Genomic DNA, 27,697 nt, shown 5'->3' with positions numbered 1-27,697 from the left:
AAGTGCTGAATTGTTCCAGGTGGCAAAATCACTTGTTGTAGTGTCCCGCTGGAACTAATAAGGCAGGTCTATTTTCACCCTCTAAGTCCCCTGCATTAGCTAAAATGACTGATTTACAGTTAGGATTCTGACCAAATTCACATGATTATATATATATATGCCACTCTTACACAGCTGCTCTGTGTGAAGGGTGGAAAGTTTCCCATACTGGTCACACAGAGAACATGGACTTGCATTTATGAACCCTCACAGGTAAGAGCTGAAGTCCAAAAGTCAGTTTTGGCTCATTAGAAAAATAATCTGATTTGAGGTTTGGAGTCAGTAAACCTATACTTTGGATTAGCACTTCCTTTTTGATTTAAAGTGCAGTCCTCAAGGCACTTGTGTTGCCTAAAATCAGCATTTGTTTTACTCATAGTGTGACAAGGACAGAGATATGCATAAGAGATTAAAAAAGAAGTGACTGGTGTTTTTTAAAGTATGTTTGTATGCTTTCAACCTCCTCAGTCAAAGTCATTTTTCAATTTGTGAATGACATGCTTAATGTTTATTTCATCTGTACGCACAGGAACACTGAATGCAAGATGAAGAGGGGTATTTCTTTAATGTTTCCATCCATTTGTTTAATCCTTATATGTCACTTAGGTTAAATTTGACTTAAAATGTGGTGGATACATCTTACATGTCTCTGTGATGAAACCAAATACAAAGACAGTGATTTTACATAGAAGTCTGAAAACAAACACTTTAACACAAGTGCAGTAAAATGTGACATCTTCAGTGTATGTGTATTCTGGACTGGCGTTATACGACTATTGTGTAACAGCCATGTTGAAGGAAACCCTGTTGTTTTTGTGTCACAATTAATAATTATAATATAATTGCACTGTGTAGTGTATGAAACCATGCTGTGAATGCAGCTCACTAGGCCCAGGGCACATGTCAGATAATCAAACTAGGAATCTGAAAAGTTTAAGGAGAGTGATTGCGAGAAAGAGCATGTGTATCCAAGGCAAAGGCTTTAGATGTTACATGAAAACCACTCTGTGTCATGTGTTCACATGGAATACATATTAGCTTACATATGTAAGATGAAAAAGGGGCATCAAGGACTGTCCTGAGAGACCACCAAGCAACCTCTAACCTGCAGTCGGGGAATAAGTTAATGTAACTGTAGATTTTCATAAGTACATGCCAGGGAATTTTTCCATGTGTATGTTTTTGCTTATTGAAAACCAAGCGCACTGTAATTTTATAGATGGAGATATAGTCGTGTAATGACATGTGCTGAATGAGATTAATGCGCATGACTGAATAAAGCAAAAACATTTGGAAGGCATGCTGAAATAAGATTCTTTTTGTGGCTCTAGCCTGAATAGTAAGCTCCTATTCTCATCACTGTGCCTTTTCAACTTAAATCCTACAGGTTGTTTAATTATAAATATTTAAATGATAGATGTCTTTATAGATTTGTAAGCAAAATGGAGCAGCCTACGTGTTTTAACGAGTATTTAGTTTCAAATTGGCTCCAGTCTGAAGGCTCCGCCTGCTCTTGCCGGGGATATTGACTTTCCCGCAAGTTAAAGTATTTAAATGTAGGGGGAGACAGATGCTGTATGTGGGCTGGAGGCAACCACAAGAAATAGGAGGAAGGTTGACGTTGGACTTTTACTACCTGCGCATCTTATAGAGAGACAGCTGTGATATTATTTTAACTGAACAGAAAACAAATAAAGCTCTGTTAGCTTTCGTGGGATTCATTCAACTCTCTTTTTTGAAAATCTAATCTCGTATTTTTAGTTAATTCACATTGCGCAAAGCTGATGCGTAAAGCTCCATGCGTAAAACAAAGAATCCACGCCACTTCAGTCCCTCTGGAGGATTTATTTCTACTTGAAGCGTTTCTAAATACTTCCATCATCTACGGAGAAAGTGACTGACACGAAGATTTGTGACACTGCGACTTTCCCTGTGCTTTCAGTTTTCATTGGCACCGCGGCGCCTTTAAATCCTTTGGACTTTTTAATGTATCAGTGGTGTGGAGATCGGATCCTTTACCTGCATGAGATCTTCGAGCTCTTAATTGTAACGGCTCTCGCCCTCTATGTGCAGCAAGAGGGGGGTCAAAGTGAGCCGCAATCTCCATCAGGAGGATCTTCATTTCGGATAGTTTCCAGCACCGCGCCAGTGGAGTATTCATGAAGCAATATTTGAACTATTACAAGATGAGGCTGAGAACATCGAGGTTAGGTTATCTGTAAGTACAGTAAAGAGACGTAAAGGTAATATAGCTTCATATGCAACTCACTCAAATCAGGTTACACCTTTTAACTTTTTCTTTTCCCCCGCAGGTTACTTCAGTTCACGGCGCTTTGTTTTTATGCGCAGGTAATTCACATTTTCACTTCAATAAAAAAAAAACATTAATGTTGCATAAAGTTCCATAATTAACTAAATCAGCATTAACAGGTACCGAGGCGCCTGTTTAGAGGATTATAGTGCACAGTGTCTACTTTAGCGAATGGGCTGCAATAACAATGAAAACATTTTATTATGAGTGCTATGGCAATTGGCAACATTTCAAACATCTTGAAAAGAGGTAAGCACCCGGCCTAAAAAGTGATGGTTTAAACATATGTGGGTTGAGAACGCCTGAAATGAGAAAAAAGAAGTCGAGGGGTGAAAGATCATCGGTGGTTAAAAAAAAAAAAAAGTCAAAACATCTTCAACAGTACATTTATTAAAAACACGCAAACAGAAAATTGCGTGATGGATTATTTTTATAAGATGATGACATAATGGAGTGTGGGCCAGCGGGGCCTTGGCTGATTGACGGCCAAGCTTTAGCCCCCTCCACAGTTGAGTCTAAAAAGTGATTTCACTTTGTCTGTCCTATACTGTCCCACAGAGCTCTGTGCAGTCTCCTCCTAATTTCAAGCACCATGTTACCGAGCAGAGCCGGGTGTCGGACCGGATGAGTCGCAGGTTGACCCGAACCTACCAGCTCTACAGCCGCACCAGCGGGAAACACGTCCAGGTCCTGGCCAACAAGAGGGTCAACGCCAACGGAGACGACGGAGCAGTGCACGGTAAAAAGACACATAGTCTCACACATAGCAGTGTGTGTTATCGCTTCAAATACCCAATTTAAATGTCCATTTCACCTCTATGGAGGAGGACATGGGCAATTAAAATCAGGAAATCTGCCAAATATCGCGATGGATACATCTTCTAATTTAAATATATATTCATATATAGTTTCATATATAGGTAGAGAAAATGTCAAAATCTGTTCATCCAGTTTTGGTAAAGTACTTTTTTATTGGATGTGAAACGATGAATCAACTGTAGCTACTTCTGGAAGTATTACGGCCCGAGGGCGAACCCAGCCAAAGGCCATCATTTCCAGTTTGAACTGCTTTCAAAGTCGAAATGAAACAAATCAATAGCGAAACATGTTCACCTGACAAACGTGGAAATGGTTTAAAGTCAGTGGTTCGCTGCTGAAAAGCAGTAGGCTATTTTTTGTTGTTTTTGTCAGGAAAAATAGTTTGAGCCAGGAGAAAAAGTAGTAGCAACAGTAAGTGGCATTAACGTTTCCATCTTTTATGTCCTTATGATGATAATTCTTGCGCTGGCGGTCCAGAAGCTGCTGGACACCTGTCCTGATGCACTTTAGCAGAGTCTTTTCTCTTTACCTCTGTCTTAACCCTAAAGGCAGCAGAATCCCTGTCACCAAAGGATTTGTGGTGTTTCTGGCCATCTCTCCACCACAGCCTCCACCATGCACTTCTCAGTGTCTGCTGCCTGCTTTTAGGAGGCTGGTTTTATGAGGAATTTTTATTGCTTTACAACTCGATGTATGACTCAACTTTTAAGGAGCGTGAAGTCAGCATCTTCACTTTATATCTTTTCCTGCCCTTGCCTCTGCAGTGTGCTCTTTTGTCTCTGCCTACACACAAATTCACACAGTCAGTCAGTCAGTCAGTCAGTCATGCGCTGGCTGCACATCCTAAGTGAGTGTCACTCTTGTAACTGGCCCAAATCTGACCACTGCTCTGTGCTTGTGGCTGTGTCCCTGACCACAGTATTCTCACTCTCCTTTATCCTCAGTCTGAACTGCATCACAGCACAGCATTTTACACACATCTGACAACAATCACATCATGCTAAATCGCTATCATGTGATGTTATTTCTGAAGGCTTGCATGATTTGTTTTAAGGTGACTGCCTGACCATAAAAAAAGAGAATTCATTTTGTCGTCTTTATGATTCTGGACATGTTTGTTTTGAATGATGAATGCAGTTTAATGGTGATATTAAGTGTTTATTACAGCTTCTGCTGTCCATAGAGAATACATCCAGAAGAAAGGAGCTTGTTTGTCTGACTCACTGTAACATTGTGATCTGCATGTGTGCAGTGTGTCAAACCTGTGTCATCTCATTATTTGTGATTTGTTTGTCTGTGCAGCTAAACTGGAGGTGGAGACAGACTCTTTTGGAAGTCGTGTCCGTATTAAAGGGGTGAAAACCGGCTACTACATATGTATGAACAAGAGGGGGAAGCTGATTGGCAAGGTAATCTGTTTTTATTTTTTTTCTTTTGTTTGCTTCATAAGACTATACCAACATCATGAAGTTTGTTTGTTTCTTGGAAAAGTTATTCCACATTTGCAGCTTATGGCAACTCATTGCTTTGTATGAAAAGGCCTTCTGAGGATTCAGTTTCTTCAGAAATATAGATGATGTCTTGCTTCCGGAAAATTGTCCAAATTACCTCAAGGTCTCATCTTTTTTTTTTCCTTTCCCAGCGGAAAGGACGAGGCAAAGACTGCATCTTCACTGAGATTGTTCTGGAAAACAACTACACGGCGCTCCAGAACGCCAAGTACGAGGGCTGGTATATGGCTTTCACACGCAAGGGCCGTCCGAGGAAGGCCTCCAAGACCAAGCAGCACCAGAGGGAGGCCCACTTCATGAAACGCCTACCCAGGGGGCACTTGCTGAGTGAGAAGAGACCGTTTGATGTTCTTCCTCTCCCTGTCCCCATGCACCCTTTCAGCAAGCGGACTAAGCATTCCCATCATCAGCGCTCAGGGGGCCGCTGAGGACTGAAACCACTGAGGGAGAACTGTGGATGAACAAGCAGAGAAGAGCCACTACATGAGAAAACAAGTGATCCCAGCAATATCAGCTTTTACAGCCAAGTGCCCATACACTTTTTGCCTCATTTTGTGGACGTAATATGTAATTCTGTGTACTGGATTGTATGTAAACATTGACTATCTAATCTGCTAGTTATTTCCAATTCAGACAGACATTAGAAAGATTTTTTTCTCATATTAAATCAGGGGACAATTAAGGGGCTCAACCACACTGACATGAATGAAACCTTTGGTTAGAAGTTAGTCAGCTCAGCAACGAAGAATGCTTAAAAGAGAAATGAATACAGTGAAGCTAGACATGGCAGCTATCTGTGGATTTTATTGTGGTTACAGCATTTAAGTCTCAGCTGACATTCTGTCTTGCATTTTGGAGGCCATTTTGGACATTTTTAACCTCTTTTTCTACATATATGAATATATTTTTTTTTCTGTAAAAATGTAAATTACATCAAATGATGGAAATATTTATTGTAGAGCGTATATTAAAACCACTAAAGAATCAGTTCACATGCTGCCTGTTTATCAGTTGTGTGGTTGTTTTGGACCAAAAGCTAGCATACAATGTTGGTTGCTCTTGTTTTTTTGTTTTTTTTTTCCTTCTTCTTCCTCAAGCTGGAGACCCAGATAACTAAGGGGCAATATCTGTGACAGGCTACTGAATTCAATGTGCTCAGCAAGTGAGACTTGGGCCTGAATGGTCTGAGCTATGCATTAAAAGCGATGAGGTCAGCCCACCATTTTGGCCCAAACAAAGGTTACCACCATGTAGTTGCATTTCTCACGATCGCACACCGTAACTCTCTGATCAAATGGGCCCTTTGTGAAACCTCATATAAAAGGGCATGTTATACAATAGTGGGTTCGAATAATAACACGAGGAGGGGTCAGTTATCAAAAAGAAGCCAGTCACACAGGGAGGGGTAAGGGGGTTGGAGGGAGGGGAGGGGAGGGGATGGGTGGGTGCGCAGAAGAAGTTGAGGGGTTGTGGAAAAAGTATCAGGGCATTTGTGGCAAAATGTGGCACTAGCTGAAAGAGGGAGAATGGCTGGGAAGAGGCATTCGGGAATGAAAGGGAGTGAGAAAAGAAACCCTCTTCCCAGAAGCAGTTAAGCATGACCATCAGAGGCCAAATGACAGGGGTGGAAGAAGACCCTGAACAGAAGGGACTTGGGGACTTGGTTGCTTTCACAATGCATGAGCTGGATGTCCAATTTGTTAGTCAGTGCTTTCTGTCGCAGGAATTTGTTTTGACAGCAGCATGAACTCTGAAGACTGTAAAGCATTAAATTAAATAAAGACCTCAGAATGAACAACTGCTATTTAATGCATCTGCAACAGGAGGATCAGAATCAGCAACACAACTCCTCCAAAACCAAACAGGCAAACATTATAAAATCAAGTGTGCATGAATGCATTTTCAACACAGCAAATGTCCATCAAGTCTCTCACAAGAATTTTCAAAACAACATGACAGACTGCTTTTAAAATGTTTTCTTGTATTCCTGATCTTTCCATATGGACAAAGACAAAGCACAACAGTGAAAGAGACCTGTGGTTTGTCTTTGCTTTTTGCACTTGCTCTCTGGGTTTGGACAAGTTGGAAAAAAATGCAAGGAATCACAAGCTTGAAACAATCCATAATTAAAAGCCATTGTCCCTTTTAAACACCACTGTTCTTTATTTATCCACTCTCTAAGTATTTCTGACAAGACAGTGTTTACTTTGAAAGAAATATGTGATATATCAACCATGGGTCTTAACAATTACATGGACACATAGAACTCCATATGCAACAGATGTGAAATGCTGTCTTCATCTACATTCAATATCAACAATATCAAATCAATTTAGAACATAACATTGGAAAAATTGCATCTATTAACTTGTGTCTCTTGAGTTTTTACTGGAGATCAGTAAGTCAGAGTGATCCTCTGTTTTGATGGGGAGCAGTAACTCTAGTTCTAGTAATGGCTTTCAGGGTGGCCCACTACATGCAAGGAACATGAGGGTATTCAGTTAACACAAATGGGATGTGCTTGTAACAGTGATCCTGGAATGAACAGGGACATGAGACATTGTGTGTTCTGAGTGTTTTACAAGGCGATAAATGAAAGGAGAGTTATATGACCCCCATCAAAACTGCTCTCTAGTCAGTTTGGTAAGAAAAAATAAAAATAAAAGTTGTTTGGATCAAAATACAAATTTTCAGTTTTACAAAGATTTTACAAATGAGCAAAAGAATTTGGAAAAACACTCATTGTAACTTTTGCAAAAATAATAAATGTAGTTGTGAGACTGAAAATCATGTGATAAAATTTACTGAATATAAAAGGCATGACAAATTTCAAACGAAGCAGCTCAAATAAATAGACCCCAATTAGTTAACACAATTAGAAGGCCCAGAACACTGACAAGGCACTGACAAAGGTCTCCTTCTTGAGACTCACATGGCTAGAAAAATGATGCAGTGAGATTGTGTTTTACATACACTGCAGAATTATTCTCTACCACCCACAGTCAGAATTTATTGAGTTTTGCAGTTAACGTCCCCTTCACCGGTCCCCTTCAGCTTCTTCAGCTCCTTCAGTAGCTCCTGCTCAAGGGTTATAATCTCTTTTGGTTTCTTGTACTATACAAGAAAAGAAAAATAGTTACTTCAACATTCTCCCTGACTCCCTCCTGCATATCATTCACTGTAATTGTTTAGAAAGAGAGTATAAATATGAATATCACAAATAGAGCACTTTCAACAAACAAATTAATTATCATTTAAAATAAATAATCACAAAATGTTTATGTTTAGTTTAAAACAACTTAGGCACCCAAGGATTAAGTGACAAGCGATGCACGAGAAAATCTGGAACACAAATTCTAAAAAGAAAATGATTTTCATCTCATTCTTTTGATATGCATAAAATACCATGCTAAAGCACACTGAAATATTATGGATATAAATACTGCTTTAAAATTATCCAATGCAAGTAAGGAGGGTAGTAGGAGGTGTATAGAATTTTGTCAGATGCTTTAAGTAATTCAAAGCAAATGACACTTTGTGGATTATGGAATTTAATATTTTAGGCAAGTAAACATGTCACAGAACAAGGCTTCAATTATATTTAAAGCTAAATAACACTGGAAGCATAGACCATTTTTCTTTATTGTATGGGACTTACACTGACAATTAGAGTGTTGTTGGCATGAGTGAAACTGAGGGCAGAGTTGTCCAATGGCAGCTGAATGCGGTCTATATCTGGAATACTGAACTTCTTATAATACCTATAGGAAGACATGGCATAGGTTTGTCACACTGTATCAACAAAAGTATTGTAAACAGTGCCATCTATAGGGAGGATATAAGGATTACATGTAACAGGTTTATAATACAGGAATGAAAGTTGGCCAAGGAAAACCAGTGCACTCATGCATATTTACTTTTTGTTAGAGGTTTTTATGATGATACATCTGTCAGATGTTTCTGCAAAAACACTATAGACATCTTTGGGGTAGGGAAGGTTTCGGATTCTCCACTGAAAGCTGGTCTGTGTGTCTTTACGCATGAACACAGGCTGTGGAAACAAAAACAAAACAAACAAAAAAATACTCCCAAACTCAAATTTATTTCACAGTTACAATTTTTTTTGTTGTTTTTTACTAAAAGTAAAAAATTAAATGTAGTAGTTCGAATCTGGTGCTGTCAAGTCAAAATCATAGAAAACGCAGAACACCCACATTGGAGCAGTTCTCCTTGATCACATCAGAGTTCAAAGAAGCAACGGGGTCTGCAAGTGGTTCCCCAACCTCTATCTGCCATTGGCCCTGTCCTCCAAGTGTGCTTTTATTACGCCACTTTCGCACTGAAACATACCGACATTTTCATGGGACACACAAACCTAACCAATTTATTGGAATGTATGAATGACTAACTCAACTGCGGCTGTGTAAATGGAAAAATCGGTTGCTTACCAATGAGCTCATCTGTTTTCAAGTCATACTCCTCTGCCATTTCTTTTCCATCTGTAAAGAGGTAGTGGATCTTCCGTTTTCCTGGAGGTGTAGTTTATTCGAGATTTATGACAAAATGATTAGTAGAAAATGTTTCTAGTCAAGCAAATCGCTAGTTTTACATCTGATCGTGTGGATGTGCTTTACTGATGCATTTTACTGTCTGTTTTCGTCGAGATAGCGTCTGCACAATTACTCGTTGCCTAGTAACATCAGCAATATTAGCTAAGCCTAGCGAATAGCGTTAACAGTTAGTTAACTTGCGTTAACAAAGACAAAACAAGTCAGACAAAACAATACTAAAACTGTCGAGGTGACAACTTTTATTTTTTCTTGTACTCACCATCGTGTATTAAAGCAGTTTTCTTGGATAATTTTAGGATATCGATCCAACTCTGCACAGCCATGTTTCTACAGACCCTTCTATTGCACAGAGCTACTTCCGGTCTCAAACCGTAACCACAGCAACTGGGGTCAATAACACAAATTAAATATTCACAAAATGAATCAATCTTTATCGTTGCAGTTGCTATTATAAGCGGAACATAATATGTATGTTTGGGTTAAGATTTAGATGCAATTTTAAGGGAAAAAAAAAAACAAACCAACCAATTGACCCGGAAGTGAAAGACTTGGACCGAACGATATATCCGTATTGCCTGATTTCTGGATGTATGGTTCCACCTGAAGTGGGGTAAGCTTTTAAAGAGCTTTCTGCTTAAATATGCAAATCTGCAATAATATATGGAAAGCCTGGTTTGACTATAAGCGAAGTGTATGTATTGAATCGAAAGTTTACCTTAAACACTCGAAATACTGACTGTTTACAGGTTATAACATTAGCATAAGCTAAGGGTCGCTAGCAAATAGTGGATTGTGATAAAGATGATTTCTCTTACGGAGCAGGATTAATCTCTGTGCCAGCTAGCTGGATATCTACATTGAGTACAAGCCGCAACAGCTCCCACTTTCGGTTATTCTCTGTGTATACTAATAGTACATGTACTAGTATAAGTATACACTAGGGTTGGCAGTGCATAGCTTATTTGTAGTAACGTTAAGTGTACGAGAACTTTACGAGTACTTTATTGTACTAACTACACAAGTAAGGCACTCTCCAACTTGCACTAGTGGGAGTCAACAGAGTACTTTAGGATTAGTGTAGTTTTTACTACACTGCATTGTTGTGACAGCTACAGGTTAATTCTGTATGTTACGTTATGTGTGTTATGAATTAAAATGTGTTGTAAAAGACTAAAATACCCATCACTCTTTACATCTATTAATACCGTGGTACCTATGAATGCTCTAATAGCAATAGTAATCCAGGTTTAATCATTAAGTTCAGTTTTCCAGTGTGCACCTACTAAATACAATTTGTAGTATTCTAAATTTGTGTGCTTTACTCTTCTAAGTTTCAAATAATGTCACACCTGTGCTTTGTGCTGCAGGCCTCTGGCTCCCCCTTTTAACAGATAAGATGGAGCCTCGTCATGGGATCATGAAAGCTTTCCCCAAAGTTAAAAGGGCCAAAGTACTACAGGGAAAGGATGCACCCCCACTAAAGAAGAAACCAGATGAATGTGGTGTCACAGGTGACTAGTGTGTGAGCATTTTGTGTGCATGTGAGATATTAAGTGGAACAAATGGAAGGTAGAGCTAGAAGAAAACTGAAAAATATATCGGAGACATAGATAAATACTGTTAACACCATGGTAGAAGCCAATGCAACACATTTGCCCATTGTAACCTGTTTATCTCCTCTGGCCCAGGAAACACTTTTAATGGTGTCACAGTGTATATCTTGCCTGCTGGAATAGGACAAGCCAGATGCCAGATCTTCCAAAGACAAATTCAGCAGAATGGAGGACAGACAGAGAGTTCACTGTGTCCTGGTGTCACTCATGTTGTTGTGGATGACAACATGGACAAAGACAGGGCTCTGCGCCTAATGAAAGTGGATTGTATGCCCTCAGGAGTCCAACTGGTGAAGTGCACTTGGTTGAGCTTGTGCATCAGTGAGAAACAACTGTTGGATGTAGCCAGCTACAGCCTTATTTTACCCAAAAGGTTAATGAGCTAACTGTATTTCTGTGTGTAAAACCTTATAGTTGTATCTTGTGATGTGTTTAAAATTGAAAAAGACTTGTACTTGTCAATACACTGCAGAAAACCAGGCATATTAGACAATACAATGAGTCACACTTGAGGCAATTCTTACATTTTTAAATTTTCTCTCTATGTAGGGTCACTGAAACTGAGCATGGAAATATAAAAGAAGCGTCGCTAAATGTCAAGCCTGCTGCAGAAACTACTACCTTAGAACCAGCATTTGATCAAACCAGTCAAGAGGACACCATAAACATGGTAGCTTGCTAGGTCATTTATCAAGTTTACAATGTTTTGGTCAGTAATCATTGTGTGCAAGGACAATTCCTAGACCTTGAACACTTAAAAGCAAGAAGTCTCTGTGTGTTGAAGTTTAATTATAGTTTTACATTACATCACACTCTCAGACAGTCCCAGACAACAAAGGTGAAGTACATGGAGAAGAAGATGGTGTCTCTCAGAGTGACCTGGAAGCTCTGGTCACTGGCCATCAACTCCAAGAGGAGACACCTGGCCCCAGTATAGATCCTGGTCCAGACTCAACTGCTCAGAAGGCGATCGCAGGGAAGTGGGTCTGTGCCCACTCATCTCAGTCCAAAAGTCATAACTTCAACAAGGACATTACAGACAAACTAGAAGTGCTGGCAAAGGCCTATACACACCAGGGGGACAAGTGGAGGGCACTGAGCTACTCTAAGGCTGTCAATGCACTGAAGAGTTACCACAAGCCTGTCACATCATATCAGGTAATGCAGGACAGATGCTTTTCATATTATGCTGGTTGGTAATGCCAATAAGACACACACATTATTTATACTGCACATGCAGAAAATATTTTGTGTACATACCTGTTTTAATCATAAGCTTTTTAAAATTTGTTTCAGGAGGCTTGTCAGATCCCAGGAATTGGGAAACGTATGGCTGATAAAATTGATGAGATTATGGAGAGTGGCCATCTCCGGAAGCTAGATCACATTGGGGAAGCTGTGCCAGTACTGGAGCTTTTCACTAACATCTGGGGTGCAGGAACTAAGACTGCACAACTGTGGTACCAGCAGGTGAGACATTCATGCACACACACGTGTAGACATAGATTTAATATGATGGTAATTTAGTATTAATGAACACATCAAGATGAAGGAAAATACCACATGAGCTTGGCACCGTTTTTTTTTTTTTTTTTTTTGGTACCTTTTTTTGTCTAGAGTTGTCTCTATCTTTTCTGTATTGTGACAAGACAATTTACAAAATAATTACTTACAGTGAAGTATATATTAGATAATAGATATACAGTGTATACTGACACTCGAATGAAAACAGTGAAAAATGTCCATCATAATATCTTTATCAAAGTAGTTGGTGATTCATTTTCTTTTGATCAACTGATCATTTAATAAATCGACCTAATGATTGTAGAATTGATTACATTAACTAAGGTAGCACAGTTATTATTAGATTAATCAATTAGTAGATTAACATGCAAGTAACCACCAGGCATTTTTAAGATCAATTAATTGTTCAAGTCAACATGCATAACATTGTATGGCTCCAGCTTCTAAATGAGAGAATTTGTTTTTACATGATAAGGACCTGAATATCTTTGGGTTTGTTAGTTGTCAATTGGACAAAACAAAATATGCAATGACATTATTCTGGGCTTTTGTCATGAACATGTTCCTTAAAGGTCGTCTTTAAAATGTTATCTGTCTTTCAGGGATTTCGAACTTTGGATGACATCTGCACAAAAGCCCACCTGAGCAACACTCAAAAAATAGGACTTAAACACTATGAAGACTTTCTAGACCGAATGCCTAGAGAGGAAGCAGAAGCCATAGAGAATGTGGTAATGCATCCTCATAGTGTTATTGTGATAGAAATATGTTTGCACCTTTCATCAATTCAGGGTGTTTAGTAAAGTTTACATAGAAGTGAGATATCTCTAAAACGTACCCCCCCCTCACCCTCAGAAATCTGGAGCAGAGGGCCTGAAGTAGGAAAAAGTTTGTGTCAGCCTAACTTGACCATTTGATAATGGGAAAACCAGACTCTATTCTTACAAAGTGGAGCATCCCAAAGGGGAAAACTAACTCTTGGAATTTGAGCATCTTAAGTTAGCCAGATACCTGTTCACTCTAGAGTGTTGAGTACAACGTTAGTTGTTTTCAGATAGTGTTACTAGGATTTTCCTTTTCCTTGAAAGCTGCCAGATAGAAAGTACACATAAGATAGATGGACAAAGCATGTGTACTCCCCTCAGACTTGTCAAAATAATATGTGATGCCTCAGCAAGCCTACCTCCCAGTACTTGGCAGGGAATAGGTAAAAGCTTACTTGTTTGCCAGTGGGGGGGGGGCGGCCGTAAAAAAGAGAGATCATACAAAATAACTCTAGGATAGAAAGGCCTCTATTTTACGTTATTTTTTCTGGATATGTGCAGGTGAGGGAAGCTGCACAGTCCATAGACTCAGGCCTGGTGGTGATAGCCTGTGGTTCCTACCGTCGTGGAAAGGCCACATGTGGAGATGTTGACGTACTTATATCTCACCCGGATGGCAAATCGCACAAGGGTGTTTTCAGCAAAGTCTTACAGAGCCTTCACAACAGTGGTAAGCTCCTTTTTTTTTTTTTTGGTAGGATTTTCTGAAGTCTTATTCATAGATTGTCCTACATAGAAATCAGGAAAAAAATGTTTTTTTTTTTTTGTTTTTTTTTTTTCCAAAGGGTTTTTGACAGACGACCTGGTCAGCCATGAAGAGAATGGAGACCAAAAGAAATACATGGGTGTGTGCCGCTTACCAGGACCCGGCTATCGCCATCGCAGGTTGGACATCATTGTAGTGCCCCACAATGAGTTTGCCTGTGCGCTCATGTATTTTACTGGATCTGCACACTTTAACCGCTCAATGAGAGCCCTGGCAAAGACAAAAAACATGAGCTTATCAGAACACTCACTGAACAAAGATGTGGTGCGTCAGGGTAGCTTGAAGGTTTATGGTGGCACTCCACTTCCTACACAGACAGAGAAGGATGTTTTTTCTCTTTTAGGCATACCATACAGAGAACCTAATGAAAGGGACTGGTGATTGCTTGCCAATCACAAAGTTTTGTCTGGTTTTATAGAAAAATAATCATGATTATTATGAATGTTAACAATGGAAACTCCAGTTATGTGAAATATCTAATTTAAAGAATATTTTACTGCTCCACCAATCATGTAAAAGGGCTGTTTGACTTGAATTCATATTTTATTCTACGAATTAAAGGCTTGAATGTACTCAAATCCCAAAACATATTTTCTTACTTAATCCTGCTCCTTTAGGTAGTTGTATATGCTGAAGTTGTAAAATGGCTACCTCTACTTCGACTGTGATCCCATTAGTCTAGAGTCTTTAAAGGTTTGATTTTTATTTTATTTTGTAGAGACTGGAATAAGGCACTTTGATAAGACTGGGAAACTCACAGCACTGTCAAAAGATATTTTACTGTTAGGTTTTATGAATGTCAGGGTGTAAAACAACTTGGATGGGGAAAAATTGGGATAGGAAAAAAGCGATTTTGTAAGTTGAGAGCAGTAGCCCTTTAAAGATGCTAAGAGGAGATGTTTGACATTATATATATTTAAAGAATAAATGAGTACTGGTAGTAAAACATACTCACGGGTAATACCAGATAGTGTCTGCTTATATTTTTCAAAATACAGTTTATTTACAGTTTAGCAGCGTCAATGTGAATTGAGTAAGACTTTAAGAAGGACAGTACATGCTTGGTCTGAATTTGACTTGTGGTTCAGTGTAACCCTCTCCCCCTATTTTTATACTGAATATAGTCTAATAAAGGCTGATAATTAAATGAAAAGGTTTAGAAGTTGGTTTTACGAGGAGCGACGTGTCTTCCTGAAGGTGTCCCACAAACTCGTGAAGAGGAGCCCGGGAACGTAACGAGGCCAAGCACTACAGACGCACCGATCAGTGATTGGTCAGCCTATTCCCAGTTGCTTCGTGCTGTCCAATCTGAGGTCAGTCCGCAAAACCTGTGAGGATCCAACCCGATGCCCGTCACGTTGCGCACATGGATCAGGTCGCGGCGATCACGCTACACCCAGCGTACCGCGGCAGAGCCTGTGCTAGGGGGCCGGCTTGTGTAACAGCTGTATCAGCCAGCGGCGCCTACAGCGACCAGTTGCGCTAGGACGGTGCCTGGTTGAAATGTCCAGTACGCAGAGGAGGCGGCGCATCCAGCGGCCTCTCAGCGCGATCGGGACAGAGAAGTAGTTGAGGATATACACGGACGCAGTTTGGGAACATTGTTTACATGCGTATGTTTTCTTCTCGGGGGAATGAGAGGCGTCTGTCTGGCTCTTAAAATGGGACTGTTTTTACAAACTGCTGGCTCTGTCACCCCCATCGAGACGGCAACAGACAGGGTAAGGTTGAACAGGCAAAAACAAGGCTCCCTCTCACACGGCTGTTAGCTACGTGCTTACCTGGCTAACTTACCAAACTGTCTTAACTAGACACTTATTAGCTTATTACACAACAAACCCAAACCCAGCAGCAGCACGGTGTACCTGTCGGCGTTAGATATTAGTTAACTCGAACTTGTTTTGGCTGTCAGTAAAGACGTTAGCCTACTGGCTAAGTTAGCTAAAGTCCCTAGCTTCGCTAAAGTGCAGGGACAGCCGAGAGTCAGGGCCTGGCTCTGTTGTGTTTATGGTAAAGAGCTGACATTGTAGAGCTGAGTTACATAAACAAGAAACGCAGCTCTTAAGACACTACAAACTAGCAGGCGACATGGTCTTTGAAAGCAAAACAGAAAACAACCTCATAGCTAAAGCTTCAACAGAATGTAAATGTTAATTCTTCGTCTGCGGACAATTACATCGAGCTTTATAGCAATGAGTATGTCTGAAAACAGTATTACTGTATTACTATGACATGCAGGAGCTTCTTATGTACTACAGAAAATGAAGTACAACCCTTATATCATTGTAATAAGGGTAACTAGTGTACGGTTTCAGCGTTGTGGGGGTTTTGAATATCATTTTTATTCCCGAATTGATTGTTATGTTGTTATTTTAGTGTCAGCTTCCTAGAGCTCATTCTAACTCTTATCAATAAATAGTTTTTCATGATGAAAAATAATCACACTAGCCGAAAGAGAAACGGACTGCAGTTGTTGCAACATTACCTTATTGTTTTAACTGCTCATATGCATGTATATGAGTGGGTGGGTTAATGTTATTAGTCAGTGTCTGGCTCTGTTTTCACATTTTACACAAAATATTTAGTCAGGAATTATTGTTAATCACAGAAAACCCCAAGAGCTTAAAAGCTAGGGAGTTAAGGTATTTTTATGTGCCAGTGGTTGAGAAGTAGCAGAACAGATGAATGAATGAACAGAACTGATATTTTCTTTTCGAACAGAAGAAAGTGTGAATATTAATTTCTACGTGTTGCTATTATTAATCATACATACAATAACAACATGTATAACAACATACATTTTCTTTGTCCAGGGAAATGTATCAGCTATCGCTTCTATCAGAACTTTTAGTCTTTTCACACAGGGTAATACCCTCTTTGTTTTATTAGTAGCTTATGTGCTAAAATATGTCTGAAGATTCACATGAGGGCTGAAGTTTAAAGTTCCTCAGGTCTTGAAGCAACTTATTTCCCCAACAACTGAGAATATACACTCTGCTGCAACAACAGGGACGCACAGGCATTTATTGTGTCATTTGGCCCGGAGGGGGGAAAATTGTATCTTGAGACCTTCACCATCTAAGATGGTCGTCAGAGAGCAGCGGCGGTTCCACAGCTCCTCCGCTGCTCCTTCTTTAGATTTAATTCTGACCTGTGTTTTTCATGAACAAACTTAATCTTTAAAGTTAACTGGCTTGATATCTTGTAACATGCATGACTTGTTAATGTCAAATCAGCATTTTTTTTCTCTATCCACAACTATAATGCAGTATTTCAGCATTATAATTATCAAAGTTTAATATTACCTCAGTTTCTACAGCCTTAACTTGGAGCGCATGTTCAGTTGCTCATTTTGGCCGAGAAACTGCATCGTCTCAAAACTGGGGTCAAGGCAACAGGCTCTGTGAAGAAGATTTTTCTCCTGCATGTTACTTCATCTCCTAGCCACATCTTTGTGGAATCCTTGTTAAATTTCCCTGACAAATGGCCACTGTGCATGCACTGGAGCAATCGTCATTAACCTAGGTGTTTGGTCTTCAGACCTAAATGTGGCTGCTTTCATTTGCTTGAGAGCCTTTGCCTCATCGTTTGCATTTCAACATTTGTTTTGGTGAATGTGCAAACGCTATTTGCACTTACTCTTACTTGGTGAGAAGGAAAAGTAGTACAAATGACTGGTTGCTGTTCAAGGAATCTTCAGTCGTGTTGATGGTGCTGCTGAAGGGGCAACTGCAGAAGCTGTTGTGTTTCTTCCAGAGAGGAATTAGTGATGAGCTGTGGTAGAAAAAGTCCAGGTATTTGCTTTATCTTTCCCAGCAGTAGTAACACAGACAGTAGATACAGAGTTGGCTGAGCTGCTAGCTTAAGTGTGTGTGGGAAACGCTGAAGGTGATGGTCATGTATCACAGGTGAGTGCTATACTTGTGGCTTCCCTTGATGCCTCTGCCACCTTTTCCTTTCTTTCCTTATATATTTGGGGCACTGGTGGTACAATGTATCTGGGCCATTTCCCACAACACTGGTCTGTTCAAATAAAAACAGGTAATTGATCATGTTACCTTATTTTCCTGATCACAATTAGTCTAAATTTTTAAGAAGTAGTGAGCTGTACAGTATGAACCCTCATTTTTGTTTTATTCCAATAATATTTCACCTCTTTGTCCTGCTACGTTTACATATCATATAATGCCAAGCTCTTTCTTTATAATTTCTTTCTTTATACATTCAGTATATTGTAAAATCCAAAACGTGGCCAGACAATGAATTGACTGATTCAGGATTAGGATTGTGATTCTTACATTAACCTTTTTTTTCACCCAACCCTAAAACAGAAGAATGCACTTCTTAGTGCATATAAAACTGACAGTTCTTGGCTACTGGAAGACATGAGCGTCATCAAATGCCTCAGAGCTTTAAGCTTCTACTTGTATTTACTCCTCTGAAACTCCAGCGAATAGCTGTTGAAAATAATGGACTCTTTCTGGCTGCTGTTTGGTGCTTGGCAGACGGCAGCCAGTGCATTTTTAAAGTTCGATGATTTGCAAGTTGAAATTTAAAAGACTTTCTTTGGGGTATTTTGGTATTTTGTTCTTCATGACCTTCATGATCATGAAAGACCACCTTTCTTTGTTGCAGAACAGGGTAATAAATTGGGGGTTAGTGAGGTTTCAATTTGCCAAGTCTTAGAGGCCCATGCTAAGTGGATCAACTCTGAGTGTCTAGTCATTTATCTCCAGAAACAGTATTTGATAGTCAGCAGGGGATTATAGAGCTCTTCTCATTGTCTCTTCGTTTCAACAGCTTCTCATTATTTAGGTTGATTATTTTGTAATGCTGTAATCAATCCTGAGACAGTAACAAAGTCAGGCAGTATAGCTTGAGACAAGTGGATTGTTTCATAGTTGCCTGTTTGCATGGGAGACAGAGGAATCTACCCTGTGCAGATTCTTTACTCAGTCACAGTCTGACAAGATAAGTTAAAACTAACAACTGGGAATGAGGTCAGGTGACCTAGATGTCTCATTGGGTTCGGCTGTTTGACATTCAGTCACTTCGGTTTTACAGCAACAAACATTAGTTTTCTCATGATTTACACATTAGATGAAGTTCTTTTGCTGTAGACATATTTGGAAATTCCCAGGCCTCTCCTGTGCTTGAATATCTTTGTGCAGTACAGGCTGAAGACCCAAACAAACTAGATGGTCATCTGTATCAAATTGCCAAAAGGGTCCAGCCTGCCAAGTCAGTAAAAACAGATGAAGTTATCAGACACTGTTTGTGCGAATAGAACATTATGCCCATGTTTATTACAGGAAATTTAATCTGTGTTGGGCTGGGTTTTTTTAAAAAAGTGTCAACGTTGATAAAGCGGAAACAGCTGATGAAAAATGATTAATCCATCAGGTTTGAGGTTGTGACCATGTTTAACGTTGGCAGTTTGGTTTGTGCTGACCTGTTGTGTTGTGTGTGACAAACCATTCCTGTGTTACTACTCTGTGTCTGGCTTTCCCAGTCCTTTTCTTTCTGTCCTTTCCCTGACTCACAGTTTGCACACACCTCTCTGCACTGTGTATGTCTTATTATCATGCAGCTAGGAGCCCAGCTAGGAGCTTGCTCCCCACTGCTGCTTGGAAATTTCCATAGAGCGATCCTTGTCTACTGTTTGGGCCTGGATTGGAGTGGAGCGAGGAAGTGTGTGTGTGTGTGTGTGTGTGTGTGTGTTTGTTTGTGGGTGGGTAGGGTCGACAGAAAAAGAGGATGTGTGGGGCAGGCACAGAGAGTGAGAGTATGTTTGAGAGCTGTTTGAGGTTTTTCTTCTATGGGATAATGATCCAAAAGGTGAAAGGGACTTGCCGGGGATTTTTGGACCCTGGATCATCATGCCTGTCAATCTTGGACCTGGACTGGTAATTTGTAGATTCTTCTTAAATAGAACTTTAGCTAGCTGATCATTAAGCTAATTTAGAAGAAAGCAATTCAGAGATCTGGGAAAAATCCATTGACCTTTTTCAGAAGATGTTTTTGATTACAGTGCTCCCTTGTCTTTTGGCACCACACTGATCTGTCTGATCTAATTTTTGTCTAGCTGGTGTCTTTTTCACAGGTGTGAGGGATACTGGTAATGCACTTAGTAAAGTCAACTTCTGACCAATTTGCTGTTTGAGCTGTTAAAATAAAACACTGCTAGATTATAGACAAAGGATGAAAGTGGACTGTTGCACTGAACTCCATCTCACATTTTCTAAGGTCTGATCAGACCTCAGCGAAACCTTTAAGTTGAAAGTAAGTATTAAATGGTGGACAGTGTGTTTAGAGTGGTTTTGTTCTGGCTGCGATTTAAAAATTTGAGCTTGATGCGGGTTTTTCACACAGATGAATTTCTATCAGCTTTCCAGCACAAATAGTTTGAACCTGTTAATAGCAGAAACTTTTAAATCAAAGATCAGTGCTAATCATTGAAAAAAGTGCAGTTTCTATACACAGAATGTTTTGTATACTGATATTCCTCTCAGCACTGTTTATGCCTTAGAATATGCTTATTTTATAGTTAGTATGTAACAATTTAACATACTTTATCATAGCAAACAGTTCTTTTAAAGATTAATTCCTTTTTGCACCATGTCCTAAATGTTTTGAGGATCTGAGTTGTGCCTCCATTTCCTATGCTCCTTGCACTTGAGGACAGTGGTATACATACTCATCACAAAAAAAATAAATAAATATGCACGGTGACTTTCTTTGACATATGGAACTAGGACGTGATGCCCGTTTCGACTGACTGAATAAACATGATGAACTAGCTCTAGAATTCCTACATGTTTAGCATCTAGAAAAAGCACAGGTGTAAATAATAAAATTAAAACTTTCTGAATTCCATTTAACTACCTTTGTTTTATCTGAGTGATGTCATAACACCACTGATATATCCTTCAAGTTGAGAATACATTCATTTTAAACAGTGTAACCTGTGCTTGTCTTACAGAGCCTGCTGCACTGTGAAGGTGTCAACAACCAGAGCTACATCTGTGAGTCCGGACACTGCTGCGGAGAGTCACAGTGCTGCAGTTACTACTATGAACTTTGGTGTACGTATCCAGCTTTTCTTTCATTTTTCTTTTTCCTTCCTCACCCTCCCTTTCCTAACAGGATTTGACGGAATAACATTTGTGATGTTAAACTGCTGTTATTATCTACACAGTAACTCAGTAACGGCGTAGTTCATAAGGGATGAAATCCAGAGCTGCAGCTTCCTGAATTGCTTTAATAAAGGCTGAGGGCAGATAATGTGAAGGCACCTGGTGCAGCTAATTGTAAAGAAGAATCTTTTCCTGTAAAATAGGAGAGGAATTTTAATTTCAGAATTGTTATTATCCTAAGGGTTATCGTTGCATGTTGTTCTTTGATTAGTACGATCTGTCAAAGATTTTTTCATGACCTGATGAGGTGGTTTGGTACATGGTTGAGATATTTATAATTATAAAGCAACAGTGCTTCTTGTTGATGTTAGTTAATTGGTAACAGTATTTAAAACATTAACATTTGGTGACATTGTAAAAGGCAAACTGCAATGTAGACATGGTTTCTGAAGTTTAGTAAATCTTGTATGGCATTCCTGAACTGCAGCTCCTTCATTTTTTTGCAGAAATAGTGTATCTGCATTAAGCTGGTAGGATGTCTCATAATATTGTTAGGTGGATTCCAGGAGAGATTGTGGTTAGGCTGGACAGTGTGATGTAAAATCTGACTCCTTGTCACAATAAAAATAAAAAGTGAGTTGCTGTAGTAATATCTGTAATTTAGACCTTTTTCAGTTCTGTATGGTTGAGAGGTCGGTCCAAGGACAAGGGCAAGGCAGATGATGTGGGCTCCTGGCCATTAGCATTAGCAAACTGCGTCCAGATAGATTCATATTACAATATATGGCTTTAATGAGGAGCACAGAGCTGCTGCATTCTCTTCTGGATTAAATTGAAACCTTTTTAAAGAATTTGTACATTTTGAAAGGCATTGGTAGAAAAACCTGTAACTACCATTTGGAGAATCTCCAAACTACTAAAGAACTAAATCTTGATTACTGCACAGCAGTAGCAGGGACACACCACACTGAGTGCCATGTTATAGATGTAGTTTACATTCTTATTGTCCTAAGACACAGTCTGGCCTGTCCTGTAGTCCTTGAAATGAAGTTCTCCACATTTTTGCACTGTATTGTCATTCCAGTTTTTTGAAATACAGTAAACACAAACTGGGGTGTTGTGTAGCATCACTTGCTCACTCACTCACTCATTCACTGTTGTTTAGACTGGATTTTAGATCATCATGTCATTTTACAAATAATTCCATTGTAGCAAATTGGGACTTCATATGGAAAAAGCACAAAATGTTCTTAAACAGTCACATTTGCCAGAATCTTTTCTTTGTAACAAAGAACTCCATCTATAGGTAAGTTTCCTCTAAATATATTTTATTAATGTTTTTCTCCAAGAATTCACCATTTCAAAATAAATGGCTTCTATTATTTTTTAGCAGTCATTCTCCTGCTAGGTTGGACTAAAATAGTCGAGTCAACTTTTACAAATTGGAACAAATGTCTCCAAAAGTGAGGAAAGGTGTTCTGAGAGAAAAGTGAGTTCAGTGTATGTTACAGCTGTTGTGTCAAATATAGGATTTCTCCATAGAGAAGATAATTGGGAAATTTGTTTGGACTTTGTCACAGATATAAGAAATGACTTGGGCCTCTTTAATTGTTGAGCTGAAAAAAAAAATGAAGTGGCATAAAATTTAATTACGGTGTTAAAAAGCATAATACAATAGATACTGTACAACACAGTGCACAGACTTGAATGTTTGACTGTTAGAAGCAGATGCTGGCAGTATTTGATCTGCGGTGCTATGTTTGTGTTAGCAGCAGGCACGCTGTCATGCGTCACCACAAACTAATAATGTTAAACATTATGGATATTGTTGACTTTTTCTTGTGTTAACTTACTCATTGCCGTTTTTGAAAATCTCAGTCAAACCTAATTTGTGCATTTTGTTGGAGTTTCTCTGTAAATGTTGACATGTCTGTTGATTTTTTTGGCCCCTTAGGGTTTTGGTTGGTGTGGGCCATCATCTTCATTTTGAGCTGCTGCTGTGTGTGCCACCATCGCCGCACAAAACACCGACTGCAGCAGCAACAACGGCAGCATGAGATCAACCTTATCGCTTACCGTGAAGCACACAACTACCCCTCTGTGCCCTTCTATTTCAGTAAGAGCTCACTGGTTCATGAACACAGACACACACTGTGTTGATCATTTTTATATAATATACAACTTATACATCTGTATGTAGAAGAATTCTTTTTATTATGACTGATGTCAAGTATTTACAGCTGATACAGGCAAAAGGCTGCTATGTTCAACAGTTCAATTTTAACCATAGATCAGATGACTGTGTATAGTGTGAAACATCGTTTACTGTAGTGACAAACCCACAAAGAATTGTCAAATCTATCTCCATTTATCCTCGGTGTTTTAGTGTCTTTCAGCCATTGTTTTTTATGTCTTGCAACTTGTCCTGTCCTGTTCAGTGTCATCATGTTAGCTGGCAAACAAATTTAGCCTGATTAGCTGCCACAGAGACAGATATTTTGCTCAGCAGTTGGTGGAGACCAAAATATACTTTAAGGATTGTGCATATAGCAAGTCCGATGGAACGGTAGTGTTGTTTTGCTAACATACTGCAACAATGTGAGGGAATATAGCATGTGAGTGCTGCGTTTAAAAGATGTTTTAGCAAATGGCCCAAAAAGAAGAAAAAAAAAAAAAACTGCTTTTTTCAATTGATCCTATGTACAAATCCAGGTTTTACTCTGAACATTAAACCCCAACACCTAGTACAGGCTTCATAATTACACGAAAAAGAGACTAGAAATAGAATGTATTTTTTCTTAAAAGCTGACAGTTTAGGTAAAAAAAAAGCTAATTTCTTCTTCTCAGAACAGTAATGTTAAATATATATTAATGAATACAGTAGAGTCAGTACAATACACTATTTGGCAGTGTAGTACAGAAACAGAACATCTTTAGTGCACTGTATTAGTAAATACCTAGTAAAAAGTGAATCTGCCCAGTTAATTGGTGAATATTGGTGAACATTTTTTTTCCTAAATTTGAGGGAGGTCATGTCCTCTACTAGCATTTTATCTTGGCTGAACTGGTTGTTTGCTTCACTAAGTACAAGGAATTGCCACACAACACACACTGTTCTTCCACTAGTAAAAAAGCATGTATTGCTACCCTAAAAGCCTTATTGCAAACCAGTGCATGTCAACTGATAATGTGTATATACACTGCTTGCACATTAAAGCTTTTGATCTGGCACTTGATCATAAGGCGTACCAGCTGCAGTGTATGTCTTACACCTTTGTTAGGTCTGGTGTAGAGTGCACAATGTCATGCTGTGCAGTAGCTTCTTTCAGTGTTACATGAAAAAAACCTGAATCTGAACTCTAGAAATGTACACTCTCATTTTCCATTTTTGACTTACATTAAACAAAGGAATAAAACACACTTTGGCAAAGCAGTGATCTCTGGCTCAAATGCAATGTTTGCGCTGAGATCCATTCCCAGGTTTCACACATCAGAACCTTTCCTATTTGCATGCCCCACTTTTTAGGAAATGGCCAGCATTGCTCTCCTGGTGCCTTGCCAGTGTTGCAATACATCTCACATAGTGTTGCAATGGCCTTCAGCAAAGAACTGACCCAGAAATGAGCTTGTTTTGTCCCATTTCCCTCCTACTACTACTAATTCTTGAAGAATGGTGCAGTAAGCTCAATAAGGCCACACTGAAAGTTGTAGGGGTCAGACAATCCTGTCTGTTTGAAAAAATAACCCATATAAATTGTTGATTGCCTTGCAAAATGCATTTAATTGTGTACATTTTTATCAATGCATATATAAAGTTAGGCTTATCCTGCATTTTTGTTCTCTTTTTTTTTTTTTTCAGGGTTTCTGCCAAACTACCTCCTGCCTGATTATGAAGAGGTGGTCAACCGGCCTCCGACTCCTCCCCCTCCTTACAGTATCTTAAACACAGGCCCATCCTCAGTGGCTTCTAGTCCACTGGCCTCTGAGCAGCAGGAGGGACACTGTCCAACCATCCAATCCACTCCAGTGCCTCCAGTCTCTGAAAGCGTGTGCTGCAGATCCACCATAGAGGAGCCACAGCCTCCCACTTCAGACTTGATGCCAAAGCCTGACAACAAGCCCACGCAGACAGAGCAAGATTCAGGTATGATACTGTTGTCAAGTGGGCTCAGTAGGGAGGGACTCACTAGCCAAGAGAAAAGAAGTGGAACTGGGGACAACTCCTGCAAGGATCCTCTCTTGAAAGACCTGTCAGATGGTTGCGCTGAGGACAAAGATCGACTCCCCAATGGAAGGAGGAGGCGATTCACAGGGGACTCTGGGATTGAAATGTGTGTGTGCGGCACACGTGGGAGCAGTGGTTGTAGTGGAGCAGGAGGGACAGGTCAGGAAGGCAAGGGGTTGAGGGAGCTGGAGAGTCTTCTGGGGTGTGAAGGAGATGAAGAGGAAGAGGAGGAGCAGGAGGAAACAGGTGACTTCTGCGACAGCTGCAGCCATCGAGCCTCCTTCAGTGTAGAGGAAGAACAGGCATTGGGTGGGATGGAGAGGCAAGCAGCCCGTGGAACATCAGGACCTCCTCAGCCAGCTCACCAGATAGAAAGTGGCTCACTCCACCCTCCTGTTTGCCTGCTCCTTCACACCATCAATGAGCAGGAGGGACCTCACCACAACACAAGCACTGAGCCACAAGGCTGAAATGGTTAACATGCTTTTTCGATAGAGGGAAGGACAGAACTTGAGACACGACATAGGGACGTATGCTTTTTACGTGGACAAGTCTTTTATGTCTAAGTGTTTTCTAAGTGAGTAGTTTTATGAATGTGTGCATCTTAGATAAAACAGGTGTGGGAGCAGGAGGTGGAATCTCAACTAAAAATGACTGCAATCCAAATGTTGAGAAATCCTGCTTCTCCCCATGCTGTAACAGTGGCCTTAACCTGTGTATTTTGGGTTATATTTGGGCAATATACTGCCCTTTAACAACCTGTGACAATTGAGATTTCTCACACAATGCACACACAGTCCTTTAGATGTCGTTCTCATTCAGTGGAGCTACTGACAGTCAAAAACATGATAGCTGAAGCTATGACATCAGGACGAGCCTAGGATGAATGCAACTCTTCTCATCGGTGCTTGCAGCTATTCTGTAAAGCCATCTTTTAAGGCAGGAAACGACGTAGTAAAAACACACACAGCAGGAACATTTTGGATGAGTGCAATGTGGAATTAAGACAGTGTGTGTTTATGCAAGCTGATACTCTACAGGGACACCAGTACAAGACTGTGTGGAATGTCCCATTAGACGCATGCTTCTAAAGTGCTTCTTCTACAATTACAAACCGCTCGTCCTTGTCTGTTTTTGTTGCTCTCTATCATTAGTGATAGAGGGAAATGAGTGCATTAACAACTCTTTATGTGAGCAGTTCCTATTTGCACAAAATGTATTTATAAATTAAGCTTTTTGCTAAGAAATCAAAACAGAAAATGCTTTTCATAAACCCAGCAGTACATTTGTTTCTGAGGCTTTTGTTGCAGCATCTGTAACAAAAAGATCTCTGAATTATTAATAGGGAATGGAACAGACTGACTTTATATACTTAAGCTAATGTAGGTTTGTAGTAGTGTCTACCCAAAAAAATACATTATTTTGATTAACAATGATATGCCTTAGTGAAACTAAGAGACTATTAGAAAGTCGGTACCAAAACTTAGAGAGATGACAGCAGGATGCAATGTTAGACCTCACACTTTCAATTAATTACCACCTTCACCAGCTATACAGTATAAGAATATACATTTGTATTAGATTTCCATATAAGCACAATCTTCACCATTCTTTAGCTTTGCTATTTATTAATTAGACATTGGCAAAAGCTTCTGGAATATTGTGATTTTCATCAAAATATGGTTTGTTAAATAATTTTACCAAACAGTTCTGCCAAACTTCTGCATTTGTACTAGTCAATTAGAGAGTAATTGCAGGGTATGTACCAGTCTTTCATTTAAGGGATACTCATGTCTTACTCAGCTTTATATGAAGGTAATTCATTACTCATATAATGGCCAATGTTGAGCGAATGGCCAGAGTTTGTACAAAATTTTTTATAATAAACGTTTTTAACCCAATGGCAACAGGAGAAAATAAAATTGAAACAATCAGATAGAGTAATAGAAAAACATTTTGATAGTTGTTATTCTTAATGCCTAAAAATCTATTATAAACAAGAGTTTGTACATCAGAATATTTATGAGAAGCCAAAAGAGCAAGCGTTAAATAGACAAAAAGTTACTGGCAGAGGATTTGGTTAACATTACAAGTTAGGCAATACGCATAATACTGCACTGCAGATAAAAGGTAATGCAGAAAACACATTAAAATTAAAGTTACGGTATCAGTTCCATTCATGTATTTCCTCTGGGAAATACATCAGTTTGAAAAAACTTTGGTAGGTTGAACATTGTAAATCTAAGATTTTACTGAAATGTTATAGGAGCTGTAATACTGTAAATCAACCTATGATGAATATGCCATGTAAAATACCACTGATTATATGATTATGCCAGTTGTTTTAAGTTAAATATT

At 39.4% G+C, this 27,697-nt stretch overlaps 4 protein-coding genes across 5 annotated transcripts; 3 read left to right on the top strand and 1 right to left on the bottom strand.

Annotated features, from left to right (window-relative positions):
• Positions 1-1,678: 1,678 nt before the first annotated feature.
• On the top strand, positions 1,679-5,417 carry fgf8b (fibroblast growth factor 8b). Its single transcript, XM_026304043.1, has 5 exons — positions 1,679-2,257; positions 2,352-2,388; positions 2,909-3,089; positions 4,472-4,578; positions 4,812-5,417. Exons 1-5 carry the CDS (start codon positions 2,199-2,201, stop codon positions 5,106-5,108), a joined length of 681 nt encoding a protein of 226 aa, XP_026159828.1. The 5' UTR covers positions 1,679-2,198; the 3' UTR covers positions 5,109-5,417.
• A 1,402-nt stretch (positions 5,418-6,819) lies between these two features.
• On the bottom strand, positions 6,820-9,630 carry dpcd (deleted in primary ciliary dyskinesia homolog (mouse)). Of its 2 annotated transcripts, none has more exons than XM_026304045.1 (6): positions 9,511-9,630; positions 9,129-9,209; positions 8,895-9,019; positions 8,598-8,731; positions 8,339-8,441; positions 6,820-7,794 (listed from the first exon to the last, which is right to left on the bottom strand). In XM_026304045.1, exons 1-6 carry the CDS (start codon positions 9,572-9,574, stop codon positions 7,690-7,692), a joined length of 612 nt encoding a protein of 203 aa, XP_026159830.1. In that variant the 5' UTR covers positions 9,575-9,630; the 3' UTR covers positions 6,820-7,689. The 2 variants fall into 2 exon arrangements, with proteins under 2 accessions (XP_026159830.1, XP_026159831.1); XM_026304046.1 differs by having other exon boundaries at positions 8,345-8,441.
• A 154-nt stretch (positions 9,631-9,784) lies between these two features.
• Positions 9,785-14,564, top strand: poll (polymerase (DNA directed), lambda). The gene is made up of 9 exons (XM_026304027.1): positions 9,785-9,861; positions 10,619-10,762; positions 10,940-11,237; positions 11,414-11,534; positions 11,684-12,022; positions 12,161-12,334; positions 12,991-13,119; positions 13,714-13,882; positions 13,998-14,564. Exons 2-9 carry the CDS (start codon positions 10,648-10,650, stop codon positions 14,357-14,359), a joined length of 1,707 nt encoding a protein of 568 aa, XP_026159812.1. The 5' UTR covers positions 9,785-9,861; positions 10,619-10,647; the 3' UTR covers positions 14,360-14,564.
• Positions 14,565-15,282: 718 nt separating this feature from the next.
• On the top strand, positions 15,283-26,811 carry wbp1lb (WW domain binding protein 1-like b). Its single transcript, XM_026304036.2, has 4 exons — positions 15,283-15,699; positions 20,961-21,063; positions 23,069-23,230; positions 24,974-26,811. Exons 1-4 carry the CDS (start codon positions 15,613-15,615, stop codon positions 25,807-25,809), a joined length of 1,188 nt encoding a protein of 395 aa, XP_026159821.1. The 5' UTR covers positions 15,283-15,612; the 3' UTR covers positions 25,810-26,811.
• The last annotated feature ends 886 nt before the right edge of the window (positions 26,812-27,697 follow it).

Source organism: Mastacembelus armatus, chromosome 1 (assembly GCF_900324485.2).
Source record: "Mastacembelus armatus chromosome 1, fMasArm1.2, whole genome shotgun sequence".
Lineage (NCBI taxonomy): Eukaryota > Metazoa > Chordata > Actinopteri > Synbranchiformes > Mastacembelidae > Mastacembelus > Mastacembelus armatus.
Note: the sequence above shows the minus strand (reverse complement) of the source record. Positions and strands in the feature narration are given on the sequence as shown.

Bases quoted from the DNA above. Each gene is read 5' to 3' on its own strand.
- fgf8b (XM_026304043.1), top strand. From the start codon at position 2,199: ATGAAGCAATATTTGAACTATTACAAGATGAGGCTGAGAACATCGAGG. The intron at 2,258-2,351 runs GTAAGTACAGTA...TTTCCCCCGCAG, and splicing joins ACATCGAGGTTAGGTTATCT to GTTACTTCAGTTCACGGCGC. The intron at 2,389-2,908 runs GTAATTCACATT...ACTGTCCCACAG, and splicing joins CGCTTTGTTTTTATGCGCAG to AGCTCTGTGCAGTCTCCTCC.
- dpcd (XM_026304045.1), bottom strand. From the start codon at position 9,574: ATGGCTGTGCAGAGTTGGATCGATATCCTAAAATTATCCAAGAAAACT. The intron at 9,210-9,510 runs GTGAGTACAAGA...CTACACCTCCAG, and splicing joins AACTGCTTTAATACACGATG to GAAAACGGAAGATCCACTAC. The intron at 8,732-8,894 runs GTGGGTGTTCTG...TTGTTTCCACAG, and splicing joins TCAAGGAGAACTGCTCCAAT to CCTGTGTTCATGCGTAAAGA.
- poll (XM_026304027.1), top strand. From the start codon at position 10,648: ATGGAGCCTCGTCATGGGATCATGAAAGCTTTCCCCAAAGTTAAAAGG. The intron at 12,335-12,990 runs GTGAGACATTCA...TCTGTCTTTCAG, and splicing joins CACAACTGTGGTACCAGCAG to GGATTTCGAACTTTGGATGA. The intron at 13,883-13,997 runs GTAAGCTCCTTT...TTTTTTCCAAAG, and splicing joins ACAGAGCCTTCACAACAGTG to GGTTTTTGACAGACGACCTG.
- wbp1lb (XM_026304036.2), top strand. From the start codon at position 15,613: ATGAGAGGCGTCTGTCTGGCTCTTAAAATGGGACTGTTTTTACAAACT. The intron at 15,700-20,960 runs GTAAGGTTGAAC...CTTGTCTTACAG, and splicing joins TCGAGACGGCAACAGACAGG to AGCCTGCTGCACTGTGAAGG. The intron at 23,231-24,973 runs GTAAGAGCTCAC...TTTTTTTTTCAG, and splicing joins CTCTGTGCCCTTCTATTTCA to GGTTTCTGCCAAACTACCTC.